Raw genomic sequence first — 26,138 nt, 5'->3', positions numbered from 1 at the left:
TCCGCAACGTGTCAAAAACCAACCAAAACTATACCAAAATTTCAATCAAAATCCCAAATTTGCCTCCAATAAAACAACACTTGGACAAATTACTCAATTTTATTTATATCTTTTTCGTCAATGATATCCTTGTGAACCCATAATTAAAGGTCCCAATTAGTCATTTCCGCGTGGCATACAAGCAATGCATCATCATCATTCATTTCTTGAAAGCAAAATTTAAACAAAATTTCATACCAATAATTGCACAAATAAGCAAGAATTTAAATAAAGTAGAAAATTCCATTGATTTCATTTATACATAACCTCACTTCCTTACAAAGCCAAAATGAAATTCAACCAAATTATAACAAGAAAAAGCCAAAGGGAAACCCCTCTTCTCATCTCTTACTTACACCATTACAAAGAGGGGTTTTTACCCTAGATTTAGACCTCACCCTAATTATATTTTTTTCCTTAGTCATAACTTCTTAATTTCTCATATACTTACAAAGACTCGACTAAGTTAATTACATTCATCATCATATATATACACATTACTCCGACGACAAAATCAACATGTATTGTAAACCTCACTTTTGATCAAAATGTTGCTAGATTTTTTTCCCTTAAAATTGATGCCTCAAACCTTCATCTCTCTCTCCCTATGTATGTACTCATCCTTCTTAGGCCAAGGTGGGGATGCTGCAGTTGCGCCGATCACGGTCGAGGCAGTCGAAGCCCTCGACCCGGACGGCCGGGTTGTTCCCGAAATTCGACCTCACGCAGCCGCCCGCCTTGCGGGCGGCAGAGGAGGGCGACGGGGCGAACCCGGTCGAGGGGATGGGGAATGCCGCGGGGGCAAACTTCTCGTCACCAAAACGAGCGTCTTGAATTAGCGGGTTAGATACTCTACTCGGCGGCGACCCGGAAAAAAATGGGGGCGACGAGGCTACCGGAGGAACGGATTGGTCCGAACCCGAACAACCCTATTCATTTCAAGAATTCAACATTTAATATTTCAATTAAAAAAAATGATGGATCTAACAAGATTTCAAGAACACAACTTGTAACATGATGAAAATTAAAAATAAAAATAAAATTAATTTTTTGGGGTTAAAAAAAATTCTTGCAAACAAAGTCATACAAAGATCTATTTTTAGGTAGTAAGTTACACACAAACTAGTATAACATGATGAATTAAAAATAAAACTAAAAATATACAGATCTCACTTTATAAAGTTAAAAAAATGACTTGTGAACAAAGTCATACTTACAAAGTTTTTGTTCTATCTAAAATCTAACCACATATAATTACAAAATATTGAAAATTAATTAAATGAAAATAGAAACACACCTTTGCAAGAATTATATCCAGTAGCTCATTTCCAGCTTTTGCATCATAATCCTCTTGCTGATGGCTGCAAAAATAAAAACGAAATTATATAAAAAAATCAAGAAAAAAATAAAATTAAAAGAAAAAACATAAAAATAATAAAAAAATACCTAAAGTGCCATCTCAAGGGTCTTGCAAAAGCTGGATCATGGGTGGTGCGGTTTAGGCCGACCCGCCGCGGCTTAGGGCAAACCACCGTCTCCTTCCTCTCCATAGATCTGCCGGCGGCGGCGGCGCTGGCCCAAATTTCTTCACAAGAAGCATAGCTCTGCTGAATTCCACAGTGATTCATTTCTATTGAGAAAAATTTAACCTGTTTTCAAGGGAAAAAAAAGTCAGACCCAAAATAAAATAAAAATTAATTAACGAGATGGGTGGATCTATTTATGTTAAAGATCGGATTTTGTTTTATTTTACTTAATTTTGAAGGTAAGAATTGGTCAAATTAGAAGGGCCGGCTGAGTTTTATTGACTTGTTCCCACTGACAAACAGTTAGTTGTCTGAAAATTAATTTTTTTATAATAATTTGAGAAGAAAACATCACAGATCTGTGGGAAACATCGAAAGATTTGATTTTTTAGAGATGGGAACAGATCAAACCAGCTGTTGTTGAAAGATTAGAAATCCCAGAAAAAAAAATTGGGAAAAACAAGAAATCTGGATTTCAAAAATTACCCACCAAGATGAGAACAAACACTGGAAAAAATGAACTTTTTCAAAAATTGAAATCAAGAATTACCCACAAGATGAGAAAATCACTGAAAAAAATGAACTTTTTCAGATTTATGTCTTCAAAAATTGAAAACAAGAATTACCCACCAAGATAAGAAAATCACTGAAAAAAATGAACTTTTTCAGATTTATGTCTTGAAAATTTTAAAACATGGATTACCCACCAAGATATGAAAAATCACTGAAAAAAATGAACTTTTGCAGATTTATGTCTTCAAAATTTGAAATCAAGAATTACCCACCAAGATAAGAAGATTCACTGAAAAAAAATGGACTTTTGCAGATTTATGTCTAGAAAATATGAAATCAAGAAAACCCAGTTTTTCTTTGATATAAAAGGTGAAATATTAGAAGCAAATATGTGTGAAACAACAAGAAAGAGAACATCTACTTTGCAACTAGAAAGAGAGTTATTACCTGAAGGAGCTATACAAAATTGGGAGCACTTGGGAAAAAGAAAAGAAAAAAGAAAAGAGAGAAGAAAGAGAAAAAAGATGGATGGAAGAGATGCAGATTAAACGGTCAGTTTCGGGGTAGGAGCAAAGAAGGTTGATAAGGCTAATCTCTGTGGAATTTATAGCACAAGATTGGTGGAGTTTGAGATATGAAAATAGTGTTTTAATAATGGAAATGGAATAAAATATTTTGTAATAATATTTTATAGGGTGTGGATGAATACAAGTGCGTGGGGGACAACTACTGATTTCAGGCAGTGGTAAAATAAAAGAGGATTATTATTTTATAATTTAGTTTGAATAAAGGTTGAGGAGCGTTTAGGGTGAATTGACTATACATTTAGACATATGAATATGGTAAATTGGTGATAACAATATGAATTTTGATTAAAATATTCCCTTTCCATAAATTTAAAAGTTAATTTTTAAAAATTACTATAATTCTTGGGAATCATATTATTGTTAAAATGTTCGCATCTAATTTGGCAGCCGAAAGTTCAATTTTAAATGTCTCGATTGAATAGTTAAAGAATGTCGTATGATCATAAACAAAATGGTTTCATCCGGATAAAATATTCGCACGGAGATGTTTGGATTTTTTTTTTCGTCATGTGGTACGGATTAATTACTTTAGATTTATGATTTTTTAACTAATTTTTAAAATTACAAAGGAACAAAATTAATTCGTTATTTTTTCAATAATTTACCCATATTAATAGGATTACTAAATAAAAAGTAGATCTTGGAGCTTTATATTACTACAGTATTATGCAAGTGCTTTGTGACATTAGAGGTATGGTGGGGCTAACGTGTAAGATTTTTAGGGTTTCTTTTATATTTTTTTAATGTCTTGCCAGGCTTATATTTTTTGACTAATTGCTTATATACTAATTATTGATATTTTTGTGTAATAGTGGTATCTTACTATCTTGATTTGCGACAAAGAAATTCTCTTTGAAAGGATTAGTCAAACTATTCAAAAGTAATCTTCATTGCAGGACTAAATTAACTAATTAGGAGTGCAATTTTATAAGAGTAGTGTAAAAGTAAAATCGTTAGATTATTAGAGAGTTAATTCAAAAATTATACTATAACCACTTAATTAGCAATAAAAAATCTAAATGATAAAAATGAATTAACTTAATTAGTAAGATGTTTCTTTTACATTCAACATGTCGAAGTTCAGTTTATCATATGGGTAAATCAACAAATAGAGAATTATTATTAATCATTTTTAAAAAGAACAATATAGAGAATAACAATGAAATTAAAAATTTTCTTCTATCATCCTATGGTGAATTTGATACTGTGAAAAATCATATGTGTACATTATTGTTAATGAATTCAATAATATTGTCCATTCATAAGAAAAGATATCGTTTGATTGAATGTATCTCACAAATGCAACTATAATTTTTTTTTACCATGAGATAATTTAGAAAAAAAAATTTAAACTTCATAATTTTTTTAGCTGATAATTCCTAAAAATTGCACTTATATTTACCATATATTTTTATATAATAAGTTCAAGAATCAAGATTCCTAAATTTACAAGAACATCAAATTTTACTATTCCCAAAAATAAAATACTACTACCATATATGCATATATGCACTCAATAATTCTAGATATTATAATATTATCATCTTAAATACACGAAATAAATATACACTTACTTGATTAGTAACAAGCTATTAATAGTCCAACTCCACACCATCGAATATTTGTAAAAAATTTGGAAAAATATTCTAGAGATTTGCCCTCAAAATATCAAGAGGTATAAATATATAATATTCTTTTTACAATATAAAATATCTGACACGTACAAGTAAGGCCGGCCTTCAATGGTGGGAATAGACGTCCTAGAATCAAGAGCTAGGACAGTTGTTGCTTTAGGTAGTTGTACCTTGGGAAGTGTACATTTATGAAGTGATTAATTAAATTAACATTATTAATTAGTAGCATTATTGAATAGCCAACGTTACAATTGTTTTTAAAGTATTATTACTACGGCCAGTTATAGAGAAATAGGTGGTGCGAGACTGCGAGAGTTACGACTATAAACAATTAATCTATTAATTAATATAGATTATTAAAGACAATATTAAATCTTGTGAAATAATATCTAATTTGATTTCCAATTTTGATCAATGGTGTCGTTTTCAATCTTTACTAGTAACGTTTTTTCTTTAAATGGTGGCCAAAGTTTGGCCTAAAAAGGCAGCAACTTTATATTCTGTGAAAGTGTATATTATCATTTACTATAAATATAGATAAGTGGCCTTATTTTTCCATAGTTTAGTTATATTCGGTCGTTTTTAAAAATGGATTAATAGATATTTAATTTTTTAAATTTGGCCAAATTCTGGTTAATCTTGAAATCGGAATATTGAACTATGAAGTTTTAACTTTTCTCCATTATCTCACTTATTCACAAAATATTATCTTTTGATGATGCTCGAAATGTTGATTTTTACTAAAATAAATATTTTAATTTTTATTTCTTCTTTTTTTTCTTGTTCTACTTAAACAATGTTAATTTTAACATCACTAAAAGATGTTGATTTTCATATAAATGAGATAAATGAGAAATTTTAAATTCATGATTTGATATTTTAAATTTAAAATTTATGTAACTAACCAGAAATCACCTAATTTTCATAATTTAATTAACTGTTAATCCGTTCTTATCTTTTAAATATTACTTCCCTTGTCCCATAGTAGAAGACACACTTGGAGAATGATACGAGATTTTAGAACTTGTTCTTTTCTATGTTAGGTGGAGAGAGAAAATAATATATTTTTTTAATATGAGAGATAATTTTAAAAAAAGAAAAAGAAATGTGACATCATTTATAGGTCAAATTAAAAAGGAAAGTGTGACGATATCTAGTATGGGACAGAGAGAGTCTATTATTAAAAATTTGGTGCGTGGGTATGGAATGCAAAAGAAAAAATAGTATTTGAAATTCATTTTAAGAAAGTGGTTATGTTGAATATAATAAAGGGAATATGACTTTATTCAAGATTAGTATACCTTATTTTTGTTACTTTATTTTTGTATATACATAGGTGATTTTCACTTCTAAATTAGATTGCGTTTCATACTTGTATGTTTCGTGGACTTGATTGGACTTGGACTTATGAATTTAAATCGTCCACGATTTATATTAATAAGGTCATTTTCAGTGGCTATCAGCCTATCAGCATCTTCCAGGTTAGAACTTTTGTTATTTAGAAATTGTTTTCTTTTAAAAATATATAATTAGTAATTGACTATTTATCTTTACATATTTAATTTAAAAGTAATAATACCATGTCGGTAAATAAACATACTGTTTATTTAGATGTTCCATGATGTTCATAAGTCATAATTTAATTTTTTTACCATGGACGACGTTACATTTTAATATTTTACCATCCCAATAATTTCACTCAATAAAAATTGTTTTAAAAATTCTCTAAATGCACGGAAAAAAGGGGTTGTGCCTCATGGAATTCATACAATTTCCCATATTAAATATATTTATAACCCACAATTTAATTTAATTTAATTTTGAAATTAGTCTAAGCTCCATCATCTTTTGCTAAAAATAATCAGCGAAATTGGCTCAAGATTCCTTCATTTTTATAAGAAAAGGTGTCTTCCAATGTGTGGACAAGATCAAGATCAATTGATTCGTGATGCCATCAATAATTTAGTATGTGTGGTGGATCATTATGTATGTCTGCATATTACAGAAAATAAATAAAAAAATTATGTACGAAATTAAAATATATGTACGAAACTCATAGGCTGCTTCATGCGGTCGTCTATTTATTTAATCTTATAGCATTCTATAATATAAATCAATTTCTATTAATCTAATTTAAATCGAACATGCAATTTAGAGTTTAGCTGGAACCCACGTTAAGTAATCCCATAATATTATTCCATGTTGAGAGAATTTGTAATAGAAATCCACAAATTAACACTAAATAATTGTAATCAACTAATTAGTGATGTTTTTCCCCTAGATTGTCAATCGCTTTCATGTCTTATACACAAGATTTGATATGTTCTATTTTAAGTTGGGAATTTTATTTATCCATTTAAAATTTCTATGATACTTGCGTAATTTTTAAGGATAATGGAATAATGGGTTGTATCTTTTTATTTGGGGATAGTCTGAAAAAGGTAGTACTCCTATAAGATTTCATATTATAACTAGGGGTGGGTAGGTAAGGTATACCTTACCGAAATCACCATACCGTATACCTTACCGTAAATACGGTATGTGAAAAAGTCATACCTTTACCTTATCAAAGTTTTCGGTATACCGAACTTCGGCATACCTTATTTTCGGTATGATAAATTTTTATACCGATACCGTACCTCATTTTCGGTATATACCGTACCGAAGTTTGGTATACCTTACTTTTGCGGTATACCTGACTTTCAACATCAATTAAAATAGAAAATTAGAATTTTTAAAATATTATTTATAATTTATAATTTTAAAAATAAATTAAATATAATTTATTGATAATTATATTTATATTTCACAATAGATTTTATAATTTAAAAGTATATAAAATATATTTTATATATAATTGTGTTTATATTTTTGTGGTATATACCTTAATTTACGGTATATACCTTAATTTACGGTATATACCTTAATTTACGGTATATACCGAATTTCGGTATGCAGCGGTATACCGCGGTATTTGAAAATTCATACCGTTACCTTACCGGAATCTTTCGGTAAGGTATCATACCATACCGAAAGTCACGATATACCGAAAATTCGGTATTTTCGATATTTTTTCGGTACGATAAGGCCGGTATTTCGGTATTTCGGTATTTTTCCCCAGCCCTAATTATAACCATTTGAGAGTTTAATTTTGTTTATTACTAGAATATATTTCATACCATTTCATGTAACAAATATATTTTTAAACTTTTTTTTGATACCTTGAAGATTTTAACTTTTAACGATTATGTAAATTTACACTTAATTTATTTTACCGTTTCGTTTTACCAAAAATTTGTTCATTGACCTTCTTGGCTAAGGACTGAAGTCAAGTTGGTAAGTGACAATTTCATAAATGAAATATTTAATGAATATATTTAATATTTTCTATATCCGAATATTTAATAAAATGCATTTATACAAAGCGGTTGCAAACACAAAAAAAGTATTTTGATAAATTGTGTTTAAATTAGTCACACGACTAAAACGTTAATGAGTAAAAATAATTTGTTACTATGCACAAGAAAATAAATTTATATAATTAGTATTTAATTAAATACATAATCTCAATCGTAATCCTTCGTATATATAAAGATAATATCTGTTGACCGTTAGCTTAATTTGGTAGGACGTAAAAACTGTAAATTACATACCAACAAATTAAATATCTCTTAAATGAAATTGCTAAAATGAGAATATGATGAAATCACAAAAACAATTATGGATATATTTTTTCCGATCTTAATCCATTTTAGCAATAATGAATATTACACATTTCACTTGTCACTCAATGATGACATATTTGATGATTTCTCCTACGCAAACGAAGTGTGTGATTTTTAAAATTTCTGTTATGTTTGTATCATTGTGTGATACTATTGTTAAATTTGGTTATTATTTCTCAAAATGTAGTGAACTTTTCGTTCCAATTTAGGGAATATTTGATGAAGAAAAAGTGCTCCTAATTATGAATTGATAAGCAGAGTTCATACAAAACACACAAAATTTATGAATTGATATGCAGAGTTCATACAAAATACACAAAATTTATGAATTGATATGCAGAGTTCATACAAAACAATGACAATTTTCGAACAATAATAATGTTGATCACAACATCAAAAGTATACCCTTTTTCAAGTTTGATACTAGAGATGTTTTGGATCCTTATATTCTCTGTCTATTTCCTCATTGATTTGGGATAATTCAAATAAAATCACTATTCTAATTTCTAAGGATTGGAAACCAATTAAATTTTCCATATAATTAATTTCTCTCCTACACTAGTTTCCAATATAATTTATCCCCATTTATTGGGTTTGCATAATTTCAACAAACATTGTAAATCAGCCCATGGCGCCACTTAAACAGCTGGTACGAAAATTATCAAATATAGTTTCAACTAATTCGACTTAGCATAATTAATGATTTAAACCTAAATTCAGTCCATACCTACAAATTGAGGGCTATCATTCATTCAATTCCCCTACCAAATCAAATTCATAATTAATTACTCCATATGAAACTGAAATAGATTCAATATAGGTATGAAAATTGCTGAGTTGAAGAGAAAAACCCACCGAAAAACCGACTATATCTGCCCGAGATAAATATAAATATCGGACTTTGAAAGAGGAGGAGAAGAAAGTAAGGATATAGTTAATGTAAATGTTAAATTTTGAATTATAGGAAATTAGACCAAAACCTTCTAGTATGCAATAAATATCGGACTTTGAAAGAGAGGAAAAAAGTAAACATAGTGTTAATGTAAATGTTAAATTTTGAATTATAGCAAATTAGAATTTGTATTGGATTTTGAAGTTGAAATTTCAATATTTAGCATGAAGTTAAAACTCGAATTCATTGAAAGTTTTGAAGCCCATTGTTGAAGTTGCCACATGTTATTGTCTTGTCGTATGATGTTTTTGGGTTGTTATCTTTTATTGTCTTGTTGTCATAAGTCTACTGAGTAGTTGAGTCGGAATTCCGTGTAACAAATTAGAAGCTTTGTAATAGTTATTGTCTAAACAACAAAAAATAACCAATAAAACAGTTAAAAGTAATCAATTAATTTTGAATTTCATCATCTATACATATATAAAATGCGAGTTTTGGCCATATTTTAAAATATTTATAAATTATGAGATAAATTTGCAAATTTATAAAACATGTCATAATCAATGTAGAGCATGAAAGGTCATAAAAATTAATTATAATTATGCATTGATAATTCAGCCATGGATATCAATTTATAGAATGGGGTTACGACTTACGAGTCCTAAAAGCAGCTACAAATTTCCAACTGCATTCTACAAAATAATTATAATAAATGTGCATGGAAGTGTAGTAACTGTCATTTAGATTTAATAGGTCCTATACAATTCAAAGTTTCAAACATTTAAGTGGACAGTGATTTCAAAAACTAGCAAAATATAGCAACAATATATCATTTGTCATACTTCAAAAAACAGTAAAATAAAATAATGTGGTTTAATTAGCAATATGTCATTAATCCTTAGCCACAATATTTGTAACCGCCAACAATCGCAACAATATATGTCATTTTGTCATATACAAATATATAAATTAGTCGTTTAAATAACAGTTACAAATTCATAATTCTAAAAAATAAATTTCATTTTGACTTTACAGTACAACATAATGACCATATTAATGACCATTGATGTTATAAATAATGGCTAATGTTGAATGCACGACTCTATAAATACAACTACAAAAACTTAACTCAAAATCATTAGGAGTGAGGTTAGCCTATCTACATAACAACAAAAATTGTTGAATGCTCAACGTCGTCGCCATGGTTCGCTAAGAGAATGTGATCTCCTCAAGTGAGGGGTAGGACATGCAGAATCAAGCAAGAGTCTCAAACATGCAAAAACGAGTAATCGAGAAAAAACCCTGATAATAATCTCCTGAAGAAAGGACCGATGGTTTACCGTCCGACCTACGGTGCGGAAACAAATATGAAGAATGAAATGGCAGTGGTGGTGGTGCAGAGGTAGAAGCCGTGAGTAAGGGCTGGTGGCAACAAGCTTTACCTATTGCCGGCAGGTTGGATTGGCAATGGAGAGAGAGTTTTGAGAAATAGATGAGATGTAAAGTTTGAGATTCTATATAGTTTTGAAATTTGAGATTTTATTTTTTCAAAATAAGACGGATTAAATGGGTGAAATGTTGACTTATTGACAATTAATGAGATTAGTGGGTGTCAATCCATTCTTAATTTATGGGATTGATGAATGAACAATTTAATATGTCCATATATGATTATATTTTGAATTTTCTATCTTCCATAATATTAATAATGTCAATTATGTTGTTTGAATGTTCTTTCTAAAGTTTTTGCCGTTTTTTATTCTTCATAATTAAATAAATTACCTTTATACATACTACTCTAATTTTGCAATTTATTAATATTTAATAATTAATTAAAATAAATGTATTATTTATTACTCCGTTGGTGTTTAATTTAATATAGTAAAAAAACTCACCAAAATTTGTGTTAATATTTAAATTTATTTTATTTTTATTTTTAAAGTTCGTATAACTATATTGTTTTTCATATTTTTTTATTAATCAACAATATGAATATTAACTCGAGAAAAATAAAATGGATCGTGCAACGCACAGGTGTGATACTAGTCTTATGAATACCTAACTATCATTTTCAAGAAATTAAGAAAGGGCAAATATAAAAAAAACTTATTTATAAGAGCATCTCTAATAGCGGCTAGCCGAACTACTGCAACCGGCGAGCGCCGAATCGGAGAGAAACTAGGCGAGCGCACGCCGATTTCCAGGCGCTGGCCGATTCGCTCGCCGATGTGCTGACCGCCATTGCAGGCTGGCGATCGGCGAGCGATCGGCCAACGCAATTTTTTATTAATTTTTTAAAATTTTTGAAACACTATATATTCGCGATTTTCACGTCATTTTCATTTGCACCACTTGTTTTAATGAGTTTTCTCTCTATCTAAATTTCTGTACAATAGCAACATCGAGAGATGGACAACAACAACGAGTCTACTCCGGCGACGAGCAGGTCTCAGACTGCCATGGTACCCGTGGGGGCTGGATGGGGGCAGATGGGCGGGCAGATAGGCGGGCACTACAACATGTACCCTTGGCAACAGTTGATGGGATTGATGGCGGGTGGGTAGGCGATGCTGGGTGGGGGGCAAGCCAGGGGCAGGCAAACAATGCCGGGTGGGGATGTATGCCGCAGATGACGCCGCAGATGATACAACAGATGATGGGGATGATGCCGGTATGGCAGGGGGGTGTAGCCCGGGATGCAGGGGTCTTCGGGGAGGGACACGGTCTACCGTCCCACTCTTGACTTTTTGACGGCTTCGTCTCACACATCGACCCCAGTGGAGACGCAGTTCACTGGGGATGAGACTTTCTCATTACAGGAGTTGGGGATCGATGTCGAGGAGACGGACACTCCCGTTCCAACGGGAGGAGTAGGGCGAGTTCGGGCCGCGCCGAAGAAGAAGAAGAAGAAGAAGAAGAAGAAGAAGAGCAAGGTGGTCGGCGAGTAGTCGCAGCCGGCTGGTTGACGACACCACCCCACGGAGGAAGTGGACGGACGATGAGAACGTCGCCCTGTCCAAGGCGTGGGTGTCGGTTTACGACGATCCCCTGGTTGCAAACAACCAGAGGATCGTCAACATGTGGGCTAAGATTAGAGCAGCCTACAAGAGGAATTGCCGCATGGAAAGGACTACACCGAGGAGGAGTGCCGGAAGGCGTGGGAACGCATCAGGGCCGCGGTTGGCCGATTTTCGGGCTTGTACGCCAACACCCTCCGCATGCAGACTAGTGGGCAGACTGAGGAGGACTGCCGGAGGATAGCGGAGAGTCAGTTCCCCGTGCCAGGGACTTATAAGGAATTCACCTACTGGAACTGCTATCTGGTGCTGAAGGACTCCGAGAAGTTCCGGGCGGGGGTCGATGCTGGGTGACCGAAGAAGCAGAAGCTGAACTATTCCGGCGATTACAGCGGTAGCAGCGACGGTTCCCACGACCTCCCCCCGGATGCTGAGGAGTTTCCGTCCCCTCCATCGTTTGCTCGCCGCACTCATCCGGTTGGTCAAAGGCGGGCGCAACGGGCAGCGAGGGGATCCCCCCTATCGCCCCAGGAGGTCCAGTCGGCAACCCACCACCCGAGCTCACCTTCTTCTCGCGTCAAAAAACGCGGGAGCAGATGTACACGGTCTTCCAAGATTGGAAGGCCGCAACTGACCTATGGAGAAGAGGTTTCTTCACTCGATGCTCCAGAGCATGCTGGTCGATTTGGATGCCGTGAGGGCATAGTTGGGGGGCTCAGACGCGGGCTCAGATGCCACAAATGTGGAGGTCCCGGGTGGCGGCGGCAACGGCGGTGAGGACGGCAACGAGGAGTAGAGAGAGGCGGGGCTCGTGTGTGGAAGTGCGATTTATTTTTATTATGTAATTTTCTTAATCAATGTAATTTTTTTATATCAATGTACCTTTTTATATTTAAATGAAATAATGAATTTCCCGTATATGTCTCGTAAATTCAATTCCGTAATTTGTCATAAATTTAATTCCATAAATTGAATTATTTTTACTGCGGCTAGCCTTAGGCTAGCCTATTTACTTAAAATGATGATGCAGTAGATTGAATTTTAGTGCTGATGACGTGGCAAGGAGGGAGAGTGACTAGCCTGTGGCTAGCCTATCTCCATTGGAGATGCTCTAAGGACATTGTCAATATGTTTTAAAGAATATGACAAAACTTAATCAGATAAAGTGGGGAGCTTGAGAGTACGGAGCACCAAACCCGATTCCCGTGATCCCAATTGGCGCTTGATAGTACTAAACACGATAACAAATTAACAACACAACTCTTATTTTGGTTGAAACAGATCCTGATGAGTTCTATGATTCGCGCTTGGTTGCTATATACTTCCCCCATCCGCCATTAGGAGTCCTGGTTGACCATTTTAGTCCGTCCGCCATTAGGAGTCCTGGTTTACTTTTACAATAAATGGTAGGTACAACTCACTTTCTACTAACACATTCCACTCACATTCTTAAAACCCGTGCCTAACAAATATATAAAAATAGCCCCACATTCCACTATTTTTTCTCACCCACTTTCCTTTATATTTTTTAAAACCTGTGCCTAACTCAACCGGGACTCCTAATGGCGGACGGAGGGAGTATGAGTATTTGAATAACTATTTCTCTGTGTTCTTTATCCTAAATTCATAGTGTGAAAAATCACGACCTGGTATTGGTATCTTCAACGGGCGTATTTAATTACAAATTGTAACGAACCGAATAAATATTTTAATTATGTTTTTATTATGGGCTTCTAGAATAAATGCAAGCAATTAGAACGTGACTTTTAACTGTGCTGAAAGGTTGCAATATTTCGGTACCTAACAAATGGACCACTTCCTACTTGAACGGTTCATGATTAAATGAAAAGTATTTTTCTAAAATATGATTTTAGTTACAAAAACACATTTCCACAAAACGACACCGGATCGTGTGGGGTGTGGGTGGAAAATCAAGCTTGAAAAGGAGGGAGAATCGGATTATATAAGATATCACTCAGTCGTATCTCTATGATAAACATCAAAGCATTATTTTGTACAGCCAATTTAGAGAAATATAGGTGATTGTTTTTTGACCCAATTTATAATTAAAAGATCTATTTTTTTATAAGAATAAAAGGCATATAAATAGTAGTATCACTGACCCAAGATAACTCCATTCTTAAATAATGCATAATTTTATACAGTATTATTTTATATGTAAAATAGAAAAAAAATTAAATAGAAAATGAAAAAATTAGTAGTATGACAATATTTACATTTTAGAAATAAGTCATTTTCATCGTAAAAACTAAAAAAAAAAGTAATGTTTGTCGCGACACAAAGAATATTTGTTACTAGTTGAATTTAAAATTTTTAAAAAGAATTATATAAGCATTGTTAAAAAACTACTGTATAACTGCATAGAAAGATTCTCGAAGATTGAGCTGGACTTAAACGATGTAGTGTGTCTTAGTTCGCAAGATGTTTCTCTCCTTGTCCAATATAACAAAAATTTAAGTAACTACGGCTATGTAATAAAGAAAAAACGTTATTAATTGTTTTTTAAGAAAGAGAGAAAAAATGCGTGTAAAGAAATTTTGGAGGTATGCCATTTCAATTAAACTAATTGTAGATGACAAATAATTAAATAATACTCTCTTTTATGCATATATGTATTTTAGTAGCAAAAGTAGTAACTGGTCATATTCTAGGGCCATGAGAGGTTAAGCAATACTGCAATGGTATGGGCCCAAACGGGAAGCAAATAAGCCAGGCCTATTTTTTTACTAAAGTTTGGCCCTTTTCAATGGGCTACCAAAGGCCCGTAACCAAAGTCTATGGATAAGGGAATATTCTAAAATTAATTAAAGCAATGATTTATAACCTTTTGTTAATATTAGTGGGGAAAAAAGGAAATATAATATTAAATTTTTTTATTAATATTTAAATATTAATAATTACGTGAAGCCCATTAAAAAATTAATCATTATTATAAATAAGCCCACTCAATATACTTAAATATGAAGTGAGGCAAAGTAAACCTAATTACAAAACCTTCTCTCTTCTTCTTCTTTCTCACGATCGTCAAGACTCAAGGTATGTCTCTATCTTGCTACAAAGTGTTTCCAACTTTATCTCCTTGTCAACATAGGATTATGATTTATTTTGGCTTAGATATATCCTTGTGTTTTTAATGTACAAGTAATTTTCCTCTTTCGTAATTTGCAATATAATTTCGTTGATAGGCAAAGGAAATCATCGTTCGCTCGGTCTTATTGTGTCCTCTGCTTGGAATCTGATAGAATTATGGTTATAATGAAGAAAGATTTGTATGTACCGCAAGAAATATGCAGAAATATCCTCGAGAGACTCCCGATTAGAAGCATTATAAGGTGTAAGAGTGTTTGTAAATCATGGCGCGATATGATACAAGGGAAAGTGGGTGAGTTTGCAATATCGTATACTCCGAAACCGTGCCTGGCTTATGTTCATCCTGACATGAGGGGTTACACGGTCTGCGATGAGGCCTTCCAACCACTTTTTCGATTCAGCTTGCCTCCTCAGAATGCAATTTTTGATTATCATCGTGTTATAATTGGTTCAATTAATGGTTTGATTTTGCTGTGGGATGGATTTGATGATAATCATCATAATCTTTTCACGGTCAATCCAATGACTTGTGAATATATTGAGCTTCCTCATCTACATGCACGTAGGCCCATCTTTGGGTTTGGAGTGAGCAAATTAAGTGGGCAATATAAGATTTTAAGCGTTGATGAATCTAGGTCGTCTCATGTATATACTCTAAGTAGAGGAGGAGGGTTGTGGAGATGTATCCCGACAGCAACAACAACTGTACTGCCTTGCGATGCACGGTTGAATAGAAGACCAACAACAGGAATGCCTTTTGGTTATGTTTCATTTTTGAACGGAAATCTTCACTGGTTGGCAATTGATTGCAAGAATAATATCTTAGTTTCTTGTTTTGATCTTGAAACTGAACTTTTTGCCAATTTTTCTCCACCTCCTTTTTATGATGGATATTCAAGTGATCTATATGGCTCTTATCAGCTGTGTATTTTGGATGATCGGCTATGCTTTTGTGATAATATGAGCGATATTTTTTGTATTTATTTGGATGATGGCCGAATATGGAGAACCAAATTCTTGGATAACGACGTTTTCCTTCTTCGATCCACCAACACAAAGTGCCTATGATATTGTTTTTCCACTCAAAGTTTTGCCAGATGATGACATACTCTTCAGTATTGGAGAGTGGCTATATATTTACTCCAAAAACAGTGAAGCTTTTGTGACATATGGTATTCTTCCACGTTCTCCTTGTTATAATTTGTTAAACTGGGCTATTTACACGCCAAGCTTTCTTTCGCTCAAAACCATTGGAATTCATAATGTTCAATCATTAAGTGTTAGTAGAGAAAACATTTCTATGTATTGACTTGTAATTTTGTAGATTCTTGTAGTGTTTTTTGTTACAATGTTCAATCACAATATCGAGCAAAATTGGTTTTGATAAATGTTAGCTATGGAAAAAATATTTTTGTATACACCAATATAAATTAAAATTATGCTAGCAGGTATACTTTTTTCTCGTCGATCATGTTTGGATCAAACCACAAACAGACATCAAAACTGAAAGAGAAGAACTATTAAATATAAGACGGTTGGCAAAGCTGAGACGCTCTAAATTTAATGTGAGAAAAAGGAATATACACAATATGAATGAGACTTGAGAGTCGAGACTAATTAAAGTGGGAACTATTTTCGCAAATAAAATGAACTTTAAAGGAAAACAAGTTAAAATGAACAACAAAATGACAAACTAGGCGATGCGAACAGAATACAAACAGTGGCGAGAAAATAAAATACTTTGCAAAAATAAACAGCTCCCAAGAATAAATTAAGTAAAAGGAAAGGAGCCAAATATTTTTTTTTATTTTCTTTCCCAAAATTTCAACAAACACTACTTCAAAGATTAAAATGTTAATAAGCTAAACTAGAACCGAAAACTAAAAGTTTTGAACATAAGAAATTTAAAAACTTCACACAAAACAATAACTAGCAAAGATTAAAAAGCTTGACAACCTAGAGCAATAAATACACAAAATGCTTCTTATGTTTTTTTTTTCTTTTGAATTGGAAGCCATGATAGAACTTCGTATACTTTTTTTTATTTTTTTTATTTTTATGAAATGGTATGCAAAGCGTTAGTCACTCAATATTAGTAAGTTTATACTTAAGAGTATAATATTAGGTCAAAATTGGTCAAGAATTCTAAATTGAATAACATTGTAAATGTTTCTAGTTGCATAAGGAGTATATATTGCTACCGTTCAACCTTACAATACAAAAGTTCATCTATATATTTCTAGACATACAAGCACCCTACGTCCTCTTCCGCCTACTCCTCTTCCTCCAAAATGCTTGTTCACTCATAGATATTCCTTCATGTGTTCTTCCCATACTGGGCCAACGAGCTTATACCATATGATTAGTCGATCCCTCAAGTTTCTCAAATATCAGTTCTTCTCACCATTATCAACCTTTCGAAAATGCATAGCATAAATGTGTTTGTACACTCTTATGTAGTGTTTCATATGCTATTCCTAAACTGGATTAAACTCAGCCTCGTATTTAATAATATAGAGAATGACATGGGTAAAATTTGGGAACTAGCAGTATCTATCTTAAGTTAAATTTGGGAAAAACCACCACGATAATAGTATTATATTTTGACTGATATGAAAAATTATCGAGATATTACATGAAAGAGAGAACTACCAAAATTGATCATCGATAAATTGTGGTTGAATATGTTAGAGTTTGTATACTAGAAATCACGTTTCGAGTGATTGAATACTGTAAAACTTTTATTCTATTTTTCAAGGAATAAAACAGATTATTTTTGTCATAATGTTAACATTATATTTTACATTTAATGGATGTTAATTGCATGGTTAAATGTATAAGTTAACTTAACAAAGTCTAAGTCTTTGTTTTAGTAGACCGGTTGTGGGCGGCGTCCACCTTAAGGTAACACGGTCAGTCCTAAACAAAGAAAAAGAAGAATTTCACGACCTAAATGGAATTAGACTATTCATCGTGAAAGGTTGCAATGTCAGTCCGCATATTTCTAAGCCTTACTGAAATAAGATGACATTGGTGTGGTAAAGCACTGAACGGATCTAACAACAAAACTTGTTTTTGTGCTATCTACTGAAAGGCGAGGTCTTGATATATATTTATTTCTTAATCAATGTAGGTTAGCATTGAGCATACGGTATTGATTATGCATTACTTTGACTTATCAAATGATGCGGGTTTTTCGTAACCCAATAATCCTGATATATTGGGTAGTGGTGATTAATATCTAGCGGTGCTAGGATTGCTATTATATTGAATCGTGCGCGAGGTGAGTCTCGTTTGATAATGTCCTCAAGAGGAGCGCGAAACAAGGTTTTATTATTCGAACCTAGCTAGTTGGAGTTTGATCACTCTATGAATAATAAATAAGCGTTTCATGCTAAGTCCACTCTTAGAATTGATAAGAAATTAATTAATTAAGTCCATAGCATACATTAATTAATTAATGAACATTTTTATCTTACGCGCGGGAAATGAAAGTTAAAACGGAAACCCGGATTACTTATAATTTCGGATTTGGATGGGGAGAGTTCAATATTACTTCTGTAGTGGCTGCTCGTAATATTCCAATTAAAGCTTATATTAAATTGTGGGTTCAATTTAATTCATAAAAAGTAAATTGGATGAGCCAATTTCCAAAACCATCCATAGATCCCTGTCTGGGCCCAAAAGGAACTTAATATAAATAGGAAAATAAAGGAGACAAAAAAGAACACAACACATTATATTTCCACTTAAAATTTCGTCCCCCCCCCTATAGGAGTTGGGCGAATTTTTCTTCTCCTCCGTGGAGTAGAATTTCTGTCTTCTTTATTTAAGTCCTAGTATTCCGGTGAGATCAGCCCACACTGATATTGGAGTACAGTTTGGGAACCAGAAAGAAGATCTGTGGTCTAGTATTCAAAACGTCACGTTGAGAAGTCGCTAGTCATCATCAATTCTTTGAAGAATTAATTAGGTATTATTTCTGCTCCGTAGAAAAACATATTTTAGGTTTCAATTATACTTAAAGCATAATTAATTCAAGTTATGAGCATGATACATGTGAGAATTACGCGAATAGATTTTGTCTAAATAATCTGCTAAATAAATCTAATTATTATGTGATTTTATTTGGTCGATTAATTATTAAATTATTCGAAACGCGCTTCCGCTGTCAGTTCCTTCAGAATATTCACAGTTTCCAATAAATTTTATCAGTAAAAATAGATTCCGGACATAGGAGTAATCACATTTAAGGTATTTTTTGTATTTTTTTTGACCTTTTTACCATTTAAAATTTTTGCTTAAGTGAAATTTTTATCAATTAAAATAATTCACATGCACTATTTAGAGGATACACGCACTGGTTATTTATTTGATAGCGTATCCTCAAAATAGTGCATGTTGGTGGCTGAATGCTGATAAACTCAACCGACAAATGCCCTAGAGGCAGGAATTTGAAAAATGGCAAAAATATTAGTATGAGAAATGTAAAGGGACTTCAATTGTGAAAATGTGATTACCCCTATGTTGAAGATCCGTCCATGGTAATAAACCTGATTTTTATAATTCACTCTATATAGAAACTATTAAAATGAAGAACCTAGAATACTTTAGAATATAATCTATACACTAGCATCATATGCACTCTTCAATTCGTTTCAAAATTTAATTCTATTTTTATTTTTTCGAATATATGACTAGATGTTAGAAATAACAAGGAACAAATATATATTACTAGTACTTGTTCTCATAAGCATAAAAATTGTATGGTATGAGTTTAAATATCGTGTTGCGTAAATCGAGTCACAAATTATTTTCAAATTTGCATTGTAAAATGCAATGAATAGATTGTCAATTGTGAAATCCCTACTGCTTAAGTTTAAGATTATTGAGGCAATATGGGCTTCGTAAGTTGTGAACTATATAAATTTTGCATAAGGCAATTTTCTATTTTGTCAAGTTACATAGAAAAAAAAAAAAAAATCAAAACTCAGCCTAACTTATATTCTAACGTGGATATGGGTATTGAAATATTTATAGAGTCACATTGTCTGTGAATTGACTGAGGGATAGTGTGTTAATGTGCAAGCTAATGGTTTCGGGTTCAATATCACAATAGCATAATCTTTTAAATTTATGTTTATTTGCCTATATAAAAATATACTCCTAATAATAGAAATACGTCTGTTAATCTAACTAATCAGATAATCAATCCCATACTCCCTCCATTTCAAGTTACTTGAGTCGTAAACTATTTTGGATTGTCCCAAGTTACTTGAGTCATTTCTCTTTTTAGCTAAAGGCAAAACATCTAAGAGCATCCGCAGCGGTGGAGTTTTGCCGTCCGTCCGTCCGTGCCGCTGAGCACGAGCTCGTCCGTCCGCCGCTGCGAGCTGTCCGTCCGTGCCAGCGGCACGGCGCTGCTCTTAGCTAAGAGCACGTCCGTGCCGCTGAGCAGCCATACGTGGCGTCTTCTTATTGGCCAACGGCATAGCCGTTGGCAAATTCGATTTTTATTTTTTATTTTTTAAAAAAATCATAAATAATTCAAAATAATACCAAAAAATAAAAAAAATATTTTTGGATTCCCAAAAAAATAGAGCCGTTTATAGACTTTTTTTTTGGATTTTTGTGATTTTTTTTAATCCCAAAATCATCTATAAATACACACATTCATCATCCACTTTTCACATCAAATTATCTCTCATTCATACTTTTTCATACTAAATCATCTACATCTTCCTCTCTCACCCAAACTCTCTCTAAAAAATTCAAAAATAGATTTCACCAATCTCATTGCGGAAGCGGAGCGCGAAGAACAAGAATATTATGAACAATATCGTGCCGCCTATGAAGCCTATGTCGCCGCCAATAACCCCGCCCCTCCTCCTCAACCAACTAGAGCAAAACGTCGCTACATCCCTCATGATCGAGAGGGAGCCCATGAAAGGCTCGTTGCCGACTATTTTTCCGACCAGCCGCGGTATCCAGAAGATTACTTTTGGCGCCGTTTTCGCATGTCAAAACGATTGTTTATGCGTATTGTCAACACATTGTCCATCCGCGTTGAATATTTTCAAGAAGGTGCAGACGCAACCGGTCGGCAAAGTCTCACGGCGTTGCAAAAGTGTACTCGTGCCATCCGACAACTTGCTACTGGGCAAACGGCTGACCTCTTCGACGAGTATTTGCATGTCGGTGAGTCAACTGGAATCCTATGCCTCAAGAGTTTTTGCGACGACGTTCGTTCTGCTTTCGGCGAGGAATTCCTTCGGGCACCCACCACCCGACGATTGTCAACGGTTGCTTCGTCTTCACGAAACAGTCCACGGTTTTCCCGGTATGCTAGGCAGCATTGACTGCATGCATTGGAAGTGGAAGAATTGCCCGACTGCTTGGAGGGGGCAACACTTAAGCGGCCACAAAGGCGGCCCAACGCTTATCCTTGAAGCGGTCTCCGACTACCGCCTATGGATTTCGCATGCATATTTCGGTGTTGCCGGATCTAACAACGACTTGAACGTGTTATATTCTTCACCACTCTTCGATGATGTTTTGAATGGTGTAGCACCGGCGATCGACTTCACCGTCAACGGAAATGCATACCACATGGGTTACTATCTCGCCGATGGTATCTACCCAAGGTGGTCGACTTTTGTGAAGTCGTTCAGCAATCCACAAGAGCAAAGACGGATTCTTTTTGCGCAGCGTCAAGAGTCTGCTCGGAAAGACGTCGAAAGAGCTTTTGGTGTCCTTCAAGGCCGATTCAACATTGTGAAGTCCCCTTCTCGGCTTTGGTACGTTAAGAATATCGCCGACATCATGTACACGTGTATTATCTTGCACAACATGATTATAGCTGACGAAGGACCGATGACGGCTAACTTTTACGACGGGGATGAAGCCGGAAGCTCAACCGCGAGGTCTCCCCCACGCCGAGGTGTGCATACGACGGTGAACGAGAGGATGGAAAGAAGACACACAATGCGCGATACAAGAGCCCACACTGAGCTACAAAAAGATCTAATCAATCACATTTGGGCGAAATTCGGCAACGAGTAGTATAATTTTTAATTTTTAGGATTTTAATTGTGTAATTTTTAATTTTTAGGATTTTAATTATGTAATTTTTAATTATTTTGTAATTTGTAATAGTATTTCGGGTATTTTTAATGCATTTTAATATCGTGGAAATGTTTTTATTTAAATTGAATAATAGAATGGTGGGACCCTTGAGCTTGTCCTTAGCTAAGAGCACGGATGTGGGTGTAGTGCTCTTAGCTAAGGACAAACAGTAAAAGTGGGTCCAGGCCCACTTCCGTGCTCTTAGCTAAGAGCACGGATGGGGATGCTCTAATCACATCTACTTTATTCTTTCTTTTACTTTACCTTCTATTATTTATTCTCTCTTATGGAGTACTTTATTTTACTTTATTTAACTCACTAAACACAACTTTCTTAAATCTTGTGCCGAAATGAAACGCCTCAAGTAACGTGAGATGGAGGGAGTATATTAGTGGGGAGTTCATGAACAATGAATAGGAGTAATACAAATAATTTGTAGAGAAACACATCATAGTGATCAGTTTCTTACGCTCAAAACGTTAAGTGGTTCACATTGTTCAATCATTATGCCAAAATATATATTGGCAACTTGCCATAATTTAATCATGCTTCATTGCTATATTTAATAATTTAAACAATATATTTTCATAGATTTATGTACTTTTGTCGATTTTTGTATTATTTTCATTCACAATTGGATTTAGTACTCACGTTTCAGAATTTCGAGAAATTAATTAACCAATATTTCAATAATTAAAGTGTGAAAATTTATTCTTAAATAAAATAATTTTGTTAAGTTCAAGCTTAGTTGTTTAAATACCAATAAAAAAAGGCCATCTTTTTCGCTGACACTTCACTTCCTTCTCTCTCCCGCCGCCGCTTCATCCCGCCGGAGCCGCGTCGCCGCAATTGGAGCTTAGTCAAAATAGCTACGTCTGCTGCAAAATTGGCTTCGGACACTGTTCGAATCTTCGAACAAAGTCTAATCTTACTGATAAAATCATGTAAGACGTCGAAACACCTCCAACAAATTCAATCCCAGATCCTAATCAACGCCACCGATCACAGCAACCACATCGTCACCTCTCATTTCCTCGCTAAATGCATCGATCTGAGGCAAACAAACCACGCCCGCCAAGTGTTCGACCGATTGCCTGACCGAAGGCACACCTCGCTCTGGAACGTAATGTCAAAAGGGTATCTCCAAAACGACGCCTTTAATGAGTGTGTGGAGTTATTCCGTGACTTGATGAGGGAGAATGTGAATCCCAATTGCTACACATTGCCTGTGGTGTTGAAGTCTTGCTGCAAGTCATTGGGTTGGAAGGAAGGGGAGGAGGTGCATTGCGTTGCTGTCAAGAACGGTTTTGTCTCGAATACTTACGTCGGCACTAATTTGATCGAGTTTTACTCGGGGGCAGGGCGCGTGGCGTGTGCGTACAGGGCTTTCACTGAGATGGTGGATAGGAATGTGGTTTCTTGGACTGCGATGATAGCGGGATATGTTGCGAATCATGATCTCGTTTCAGCGAGGAGGCTCTTTGATCTGGCTCCAGAGCGAGATGTCGTGTTGTGGAATAGGATGTTTAAAGTTCACATAGAGTTGGGAGATATGGTGGAGGCGAAGCACCTTTTCGATATGATGCCGTGTAAAGACTTGATGGCTTACAACACTTTGTTGAATGGATATGCGAAGAATGGGGATGTGGAGCGTTGTGAGAGGCTGTTTGAGTCGATGCGGGAGAGAAATCACTTCTCTTGGAATGGATTGATTGGAGCTTATGCACAAAATGGGCAGTTTCTTGAGATTCTCGATGCTTTTAAACGGATGGTGAAGGAGGCGAATGTGCAGCCTAATGATGCGACGCTGGTTCATGTGCTGGCCGCCTGTGCAAAACTAGGCGATCTCGATTTTGGGAAAAAGGTGCATAGACTTGCTGAAGAGTATGGCTATGAAAGGAATGTTTATGTTTGCAATGGCTTGATAGATATGTATGCGAAATGTGGATTGGTGGAATGTGCGATTCGTGTATTCGAGGGCGTGGTTGAGAAGGATTTGATAACGTGGAACACAGTCATAAACGCCTTAGCTGTGCACGGCCATGGAGGCGAAGCTCTGAGTGTTTTCCGCAAGATGAGAGCCTGTGGAGAGAAGCCGGACGGGATCACTTTCATCGGAATCCTCTCTGCTTGTTCTCACATGGGATTCGTCCGAGACGGATTGGCCTATTTCCACTCCATGACCAATGAATACGCGATCCAGCCTAGAATCGAGCACTATGGCTGTGTGGTCGACCTCTTGGCGAGAGGAGGGCATCTCGCGGAGGCTGTGGAGTTCATTGAGAGCATGCCGGTGGACCCCGACAGTGTGATGTGGACGGCCTTGCTTGCAGCCTCGCGGATTCACAAGAAAATCGAGTTTGCTGAGCTCTCGCTTGAGAGGCTGATTGAGCTCGATCCCCACAATCCTGCAAACTACGTGATGCTGTCGAACGTGTATGGGGAGGCCGGGAAGTGGGAGGCGCGGGCGAGGGTGAAGGTCGCAATGAGAGACACCGGGTCTAAGAAGGTGCCCGGGTGGAGCTCGGTCCGGACGGAAGATGGTGGTGTGGCTGAGTTTTATTGCTTTGATGAGAAGCATTCAAGAAGTGAAGATATATATCTTACATTGAGAGGATTGACAAAGTTGTTGAGGTTGTTTGTATACAAATTTGAGGAGATCATGGAGTTTCACCTAGAAAGTTAGACTCTATAGTTGTGTTATTTGATATTTATTATTTTTGTTTAAATTTTGGAGTTATATAGTAATTTGTGCCATATTTTTGGATTTAAGATGTTTATCGACAATAATTTGGTTATAGACTTATAGTTTATGTTTTTATTATTAAGGGTTATTGCTCATGAAAATCACAAAATTTGAATAAATTTTGAAACTTTTAAAAACTGAATGATTAATCACGAATTGCCAAAAATACTCAATTGTCCCATTTGATCAAATTTGTTTTATTTTATATTTCTCTCTTTTTAATTTCTCATGCTTAAAAGAACATCGTTTACTTATCGTCACAATAATACACATTACACAACTATTCATTGACATCACTAAAATTTCATGTGTGCATGCACCAATTTAGTATCAAACTTATACCAAAACATGTTAATATGAGCACATTAAGAATATTTGAAACTTCATGATTCATCATTCAAATTTGAAAGGCAGAGGAAAAAAAATTTGTCCAAACTTTAATTTTATAGACAATTAACAATTAATATAATAGTCTATCATATATAATTTCATCATTTTTTCAATTCCAACTGCAACCTTTTAATGGAAGTCTTCAATTGTTTTATCTCGGCATTTCCAATGTATTTTAATCTATCATTGGTTTATGATTTATGGTTTTACAAACATAATCTTCTATGCTAGTCAGTAGTTACATTTCAAATAAAATAAATAAATAAAAATGATGGATTTATCAACAAAATTTTGCAATAATGAACAATAAGGATCAATTTTGTCTCATCATTTAAAATATTTCCCTGAAATTATCCTACAGTTTAAATAATTATCAATTAATAGAAATATCCTACAGTTTAAGTAATACTAGCTTTTCGTAGAAATCTTTTCATATTTTGGAATAAATTGTCTTGTAAAACATTTATAGCTATCAAAGTCGATGGAATAATCAAACATATATTTAGTACTACAAGTTCAGTAGTACTACATTTTGTGATAAAAAAGTTTTTGTGTACACGTGGAATAAACACATTTTGTGCAGAAGTAATCAAACGTAGGGTTTCTTTTTTTTTTTTTGGAATATAAAATACACAAAAGAAAAAGACAATACCCAACCTTTTGACCTCAACTTAACTAGTAAAACGAAAAGCATCTACAAATATTTATTTCAGAAAATACTCCTTCGATATATTTGTTGAACATACGAAAAATACTACAAAAATCAATAGAAGTGCGAAAGGAAAAATGAAACTAAGTAGTACATGTTTGGCCTAATAAGAGTTTAATAATTA

At 34.3% G+C, this 26,138-nt stretch overlaps 2 protein-coding genes and 1 pseudogene across 3 annotated transcripts; 2 read left to right on the top strand and 1 right to left on the bottom strand.

Annotated features, from left to right (window-relative positions):
• Positions 1-262: 262 nt before the first annotated feature.
• On the bottom strand, positions 263-2,686 carry LOC125216102 (uncharacterized). Of its 2 annotated transcripts, none has more exons than XM_048117726.2 (4): positions 2,526-2,686; positions 1,486-1,688; positions 1,337-1,400; positions 263-968 (listed from the first exon to the last, which is right to left on the bottom strand). In XM_048117726.2, the coding sequence occupies exons 2-4, from the start codon at positions 1,665-1,667 to the stop codon at positions 666-668; spliced, it is 549 nt and encodes a 182-aa protein (XP_047973683.1). In that variant the 5' UTR covers positions 1,668-1,688; positions 2,526-2,686; the 3' UTR covers positions 263-665. The 2 variants fall into 2 exon arrangements, with proteins under 2 accessions (XP_047973683.1, XP_047973684.1); XM_048117727.2 differs by lacking the exon at positions 2,526-2,686 and adding an exon at positions 2,351-2,498.
• A 12,360-nt stretch (positions 2,687-15,046) lies between these two features.
• Positions 15,047-16,225, top strand: LOC148930799 (F-box protein At3g07870-like). Its single transcript, XM_089067008.1, has one exon. It carries the CDS (start codon positions 15,201-15,203, stop codon positions 16,110-16,112), a length of 912 nt encoding a protein of 303 aa, XP_088923134.1. The 5' UTR covers positions 15,047-15,200; the 3' UTR covers positions 16,113-16,225.
• Positions 16,226-22,938: 6,713 nt separating this feature from the next.
• On the top strand, positions 22,939-24,990 carry LOC125210018 (pentatricopeptide repeat-containing protein At3g29230 pseudogene; annotated as a pseudogene).
• Positions 24,991-26,138: the final 1,148 nt, after the last annotated feature.

This window comes from Salvia hispanica, chromosome 3, assembly GCF_029641045.1.
Source record: "Salvia hispanica isolate PSC_SH4W2 chromosome 3, Shi_PSC_v1, whole genome shotgun sequence".
Classification (NCBI taxonomy): Eukaryota; Viridiplantae; Streptophyta; class Magnoliopsida; order Lamiales; family Lamiaceae; genus Salvia; species Salvia hispanica.
Note: the sequence above shows the minus strand (reverse complement) of the source record. Positions and strands in the feature narration are given on the sequence as shown.

What these genes read in the sequence shown, in the direction of transcription:
- LOC148930799 (XM_089067008.1), top strand. Translation starts at nt 15,201, where the DNA reads ATGGTTATAATGAAGAAAGATTTGTATGTACCGCAAGAAATATGCAGA.
- LOC125216102 (XM_048117726.2), bottom strand. Translation starts at nt 1,667, where the DNA reads ATGAATCACTGTGGAATTCAGCAGAGCTATGCTTCTTGTGAAGAAATT. An exon ending in CCCTTGAGATGGCACTTTAG is followed by an intron (nt 1,401 to 1,485) that starts GTATTTTTTTAT and finishes TTATTTTTGCAG; the next exon opens with CCATCAGCAAGAGGATTATG. An exon ending in TGGATATAATTCTTGCAAAG is followed by an intron (nt 969 to 1,336) that starts GTGTGTTTCTAT and finishes TGAAATGAATAG; the next exon opens with GGTTGTTCGGGTTCGGACCA.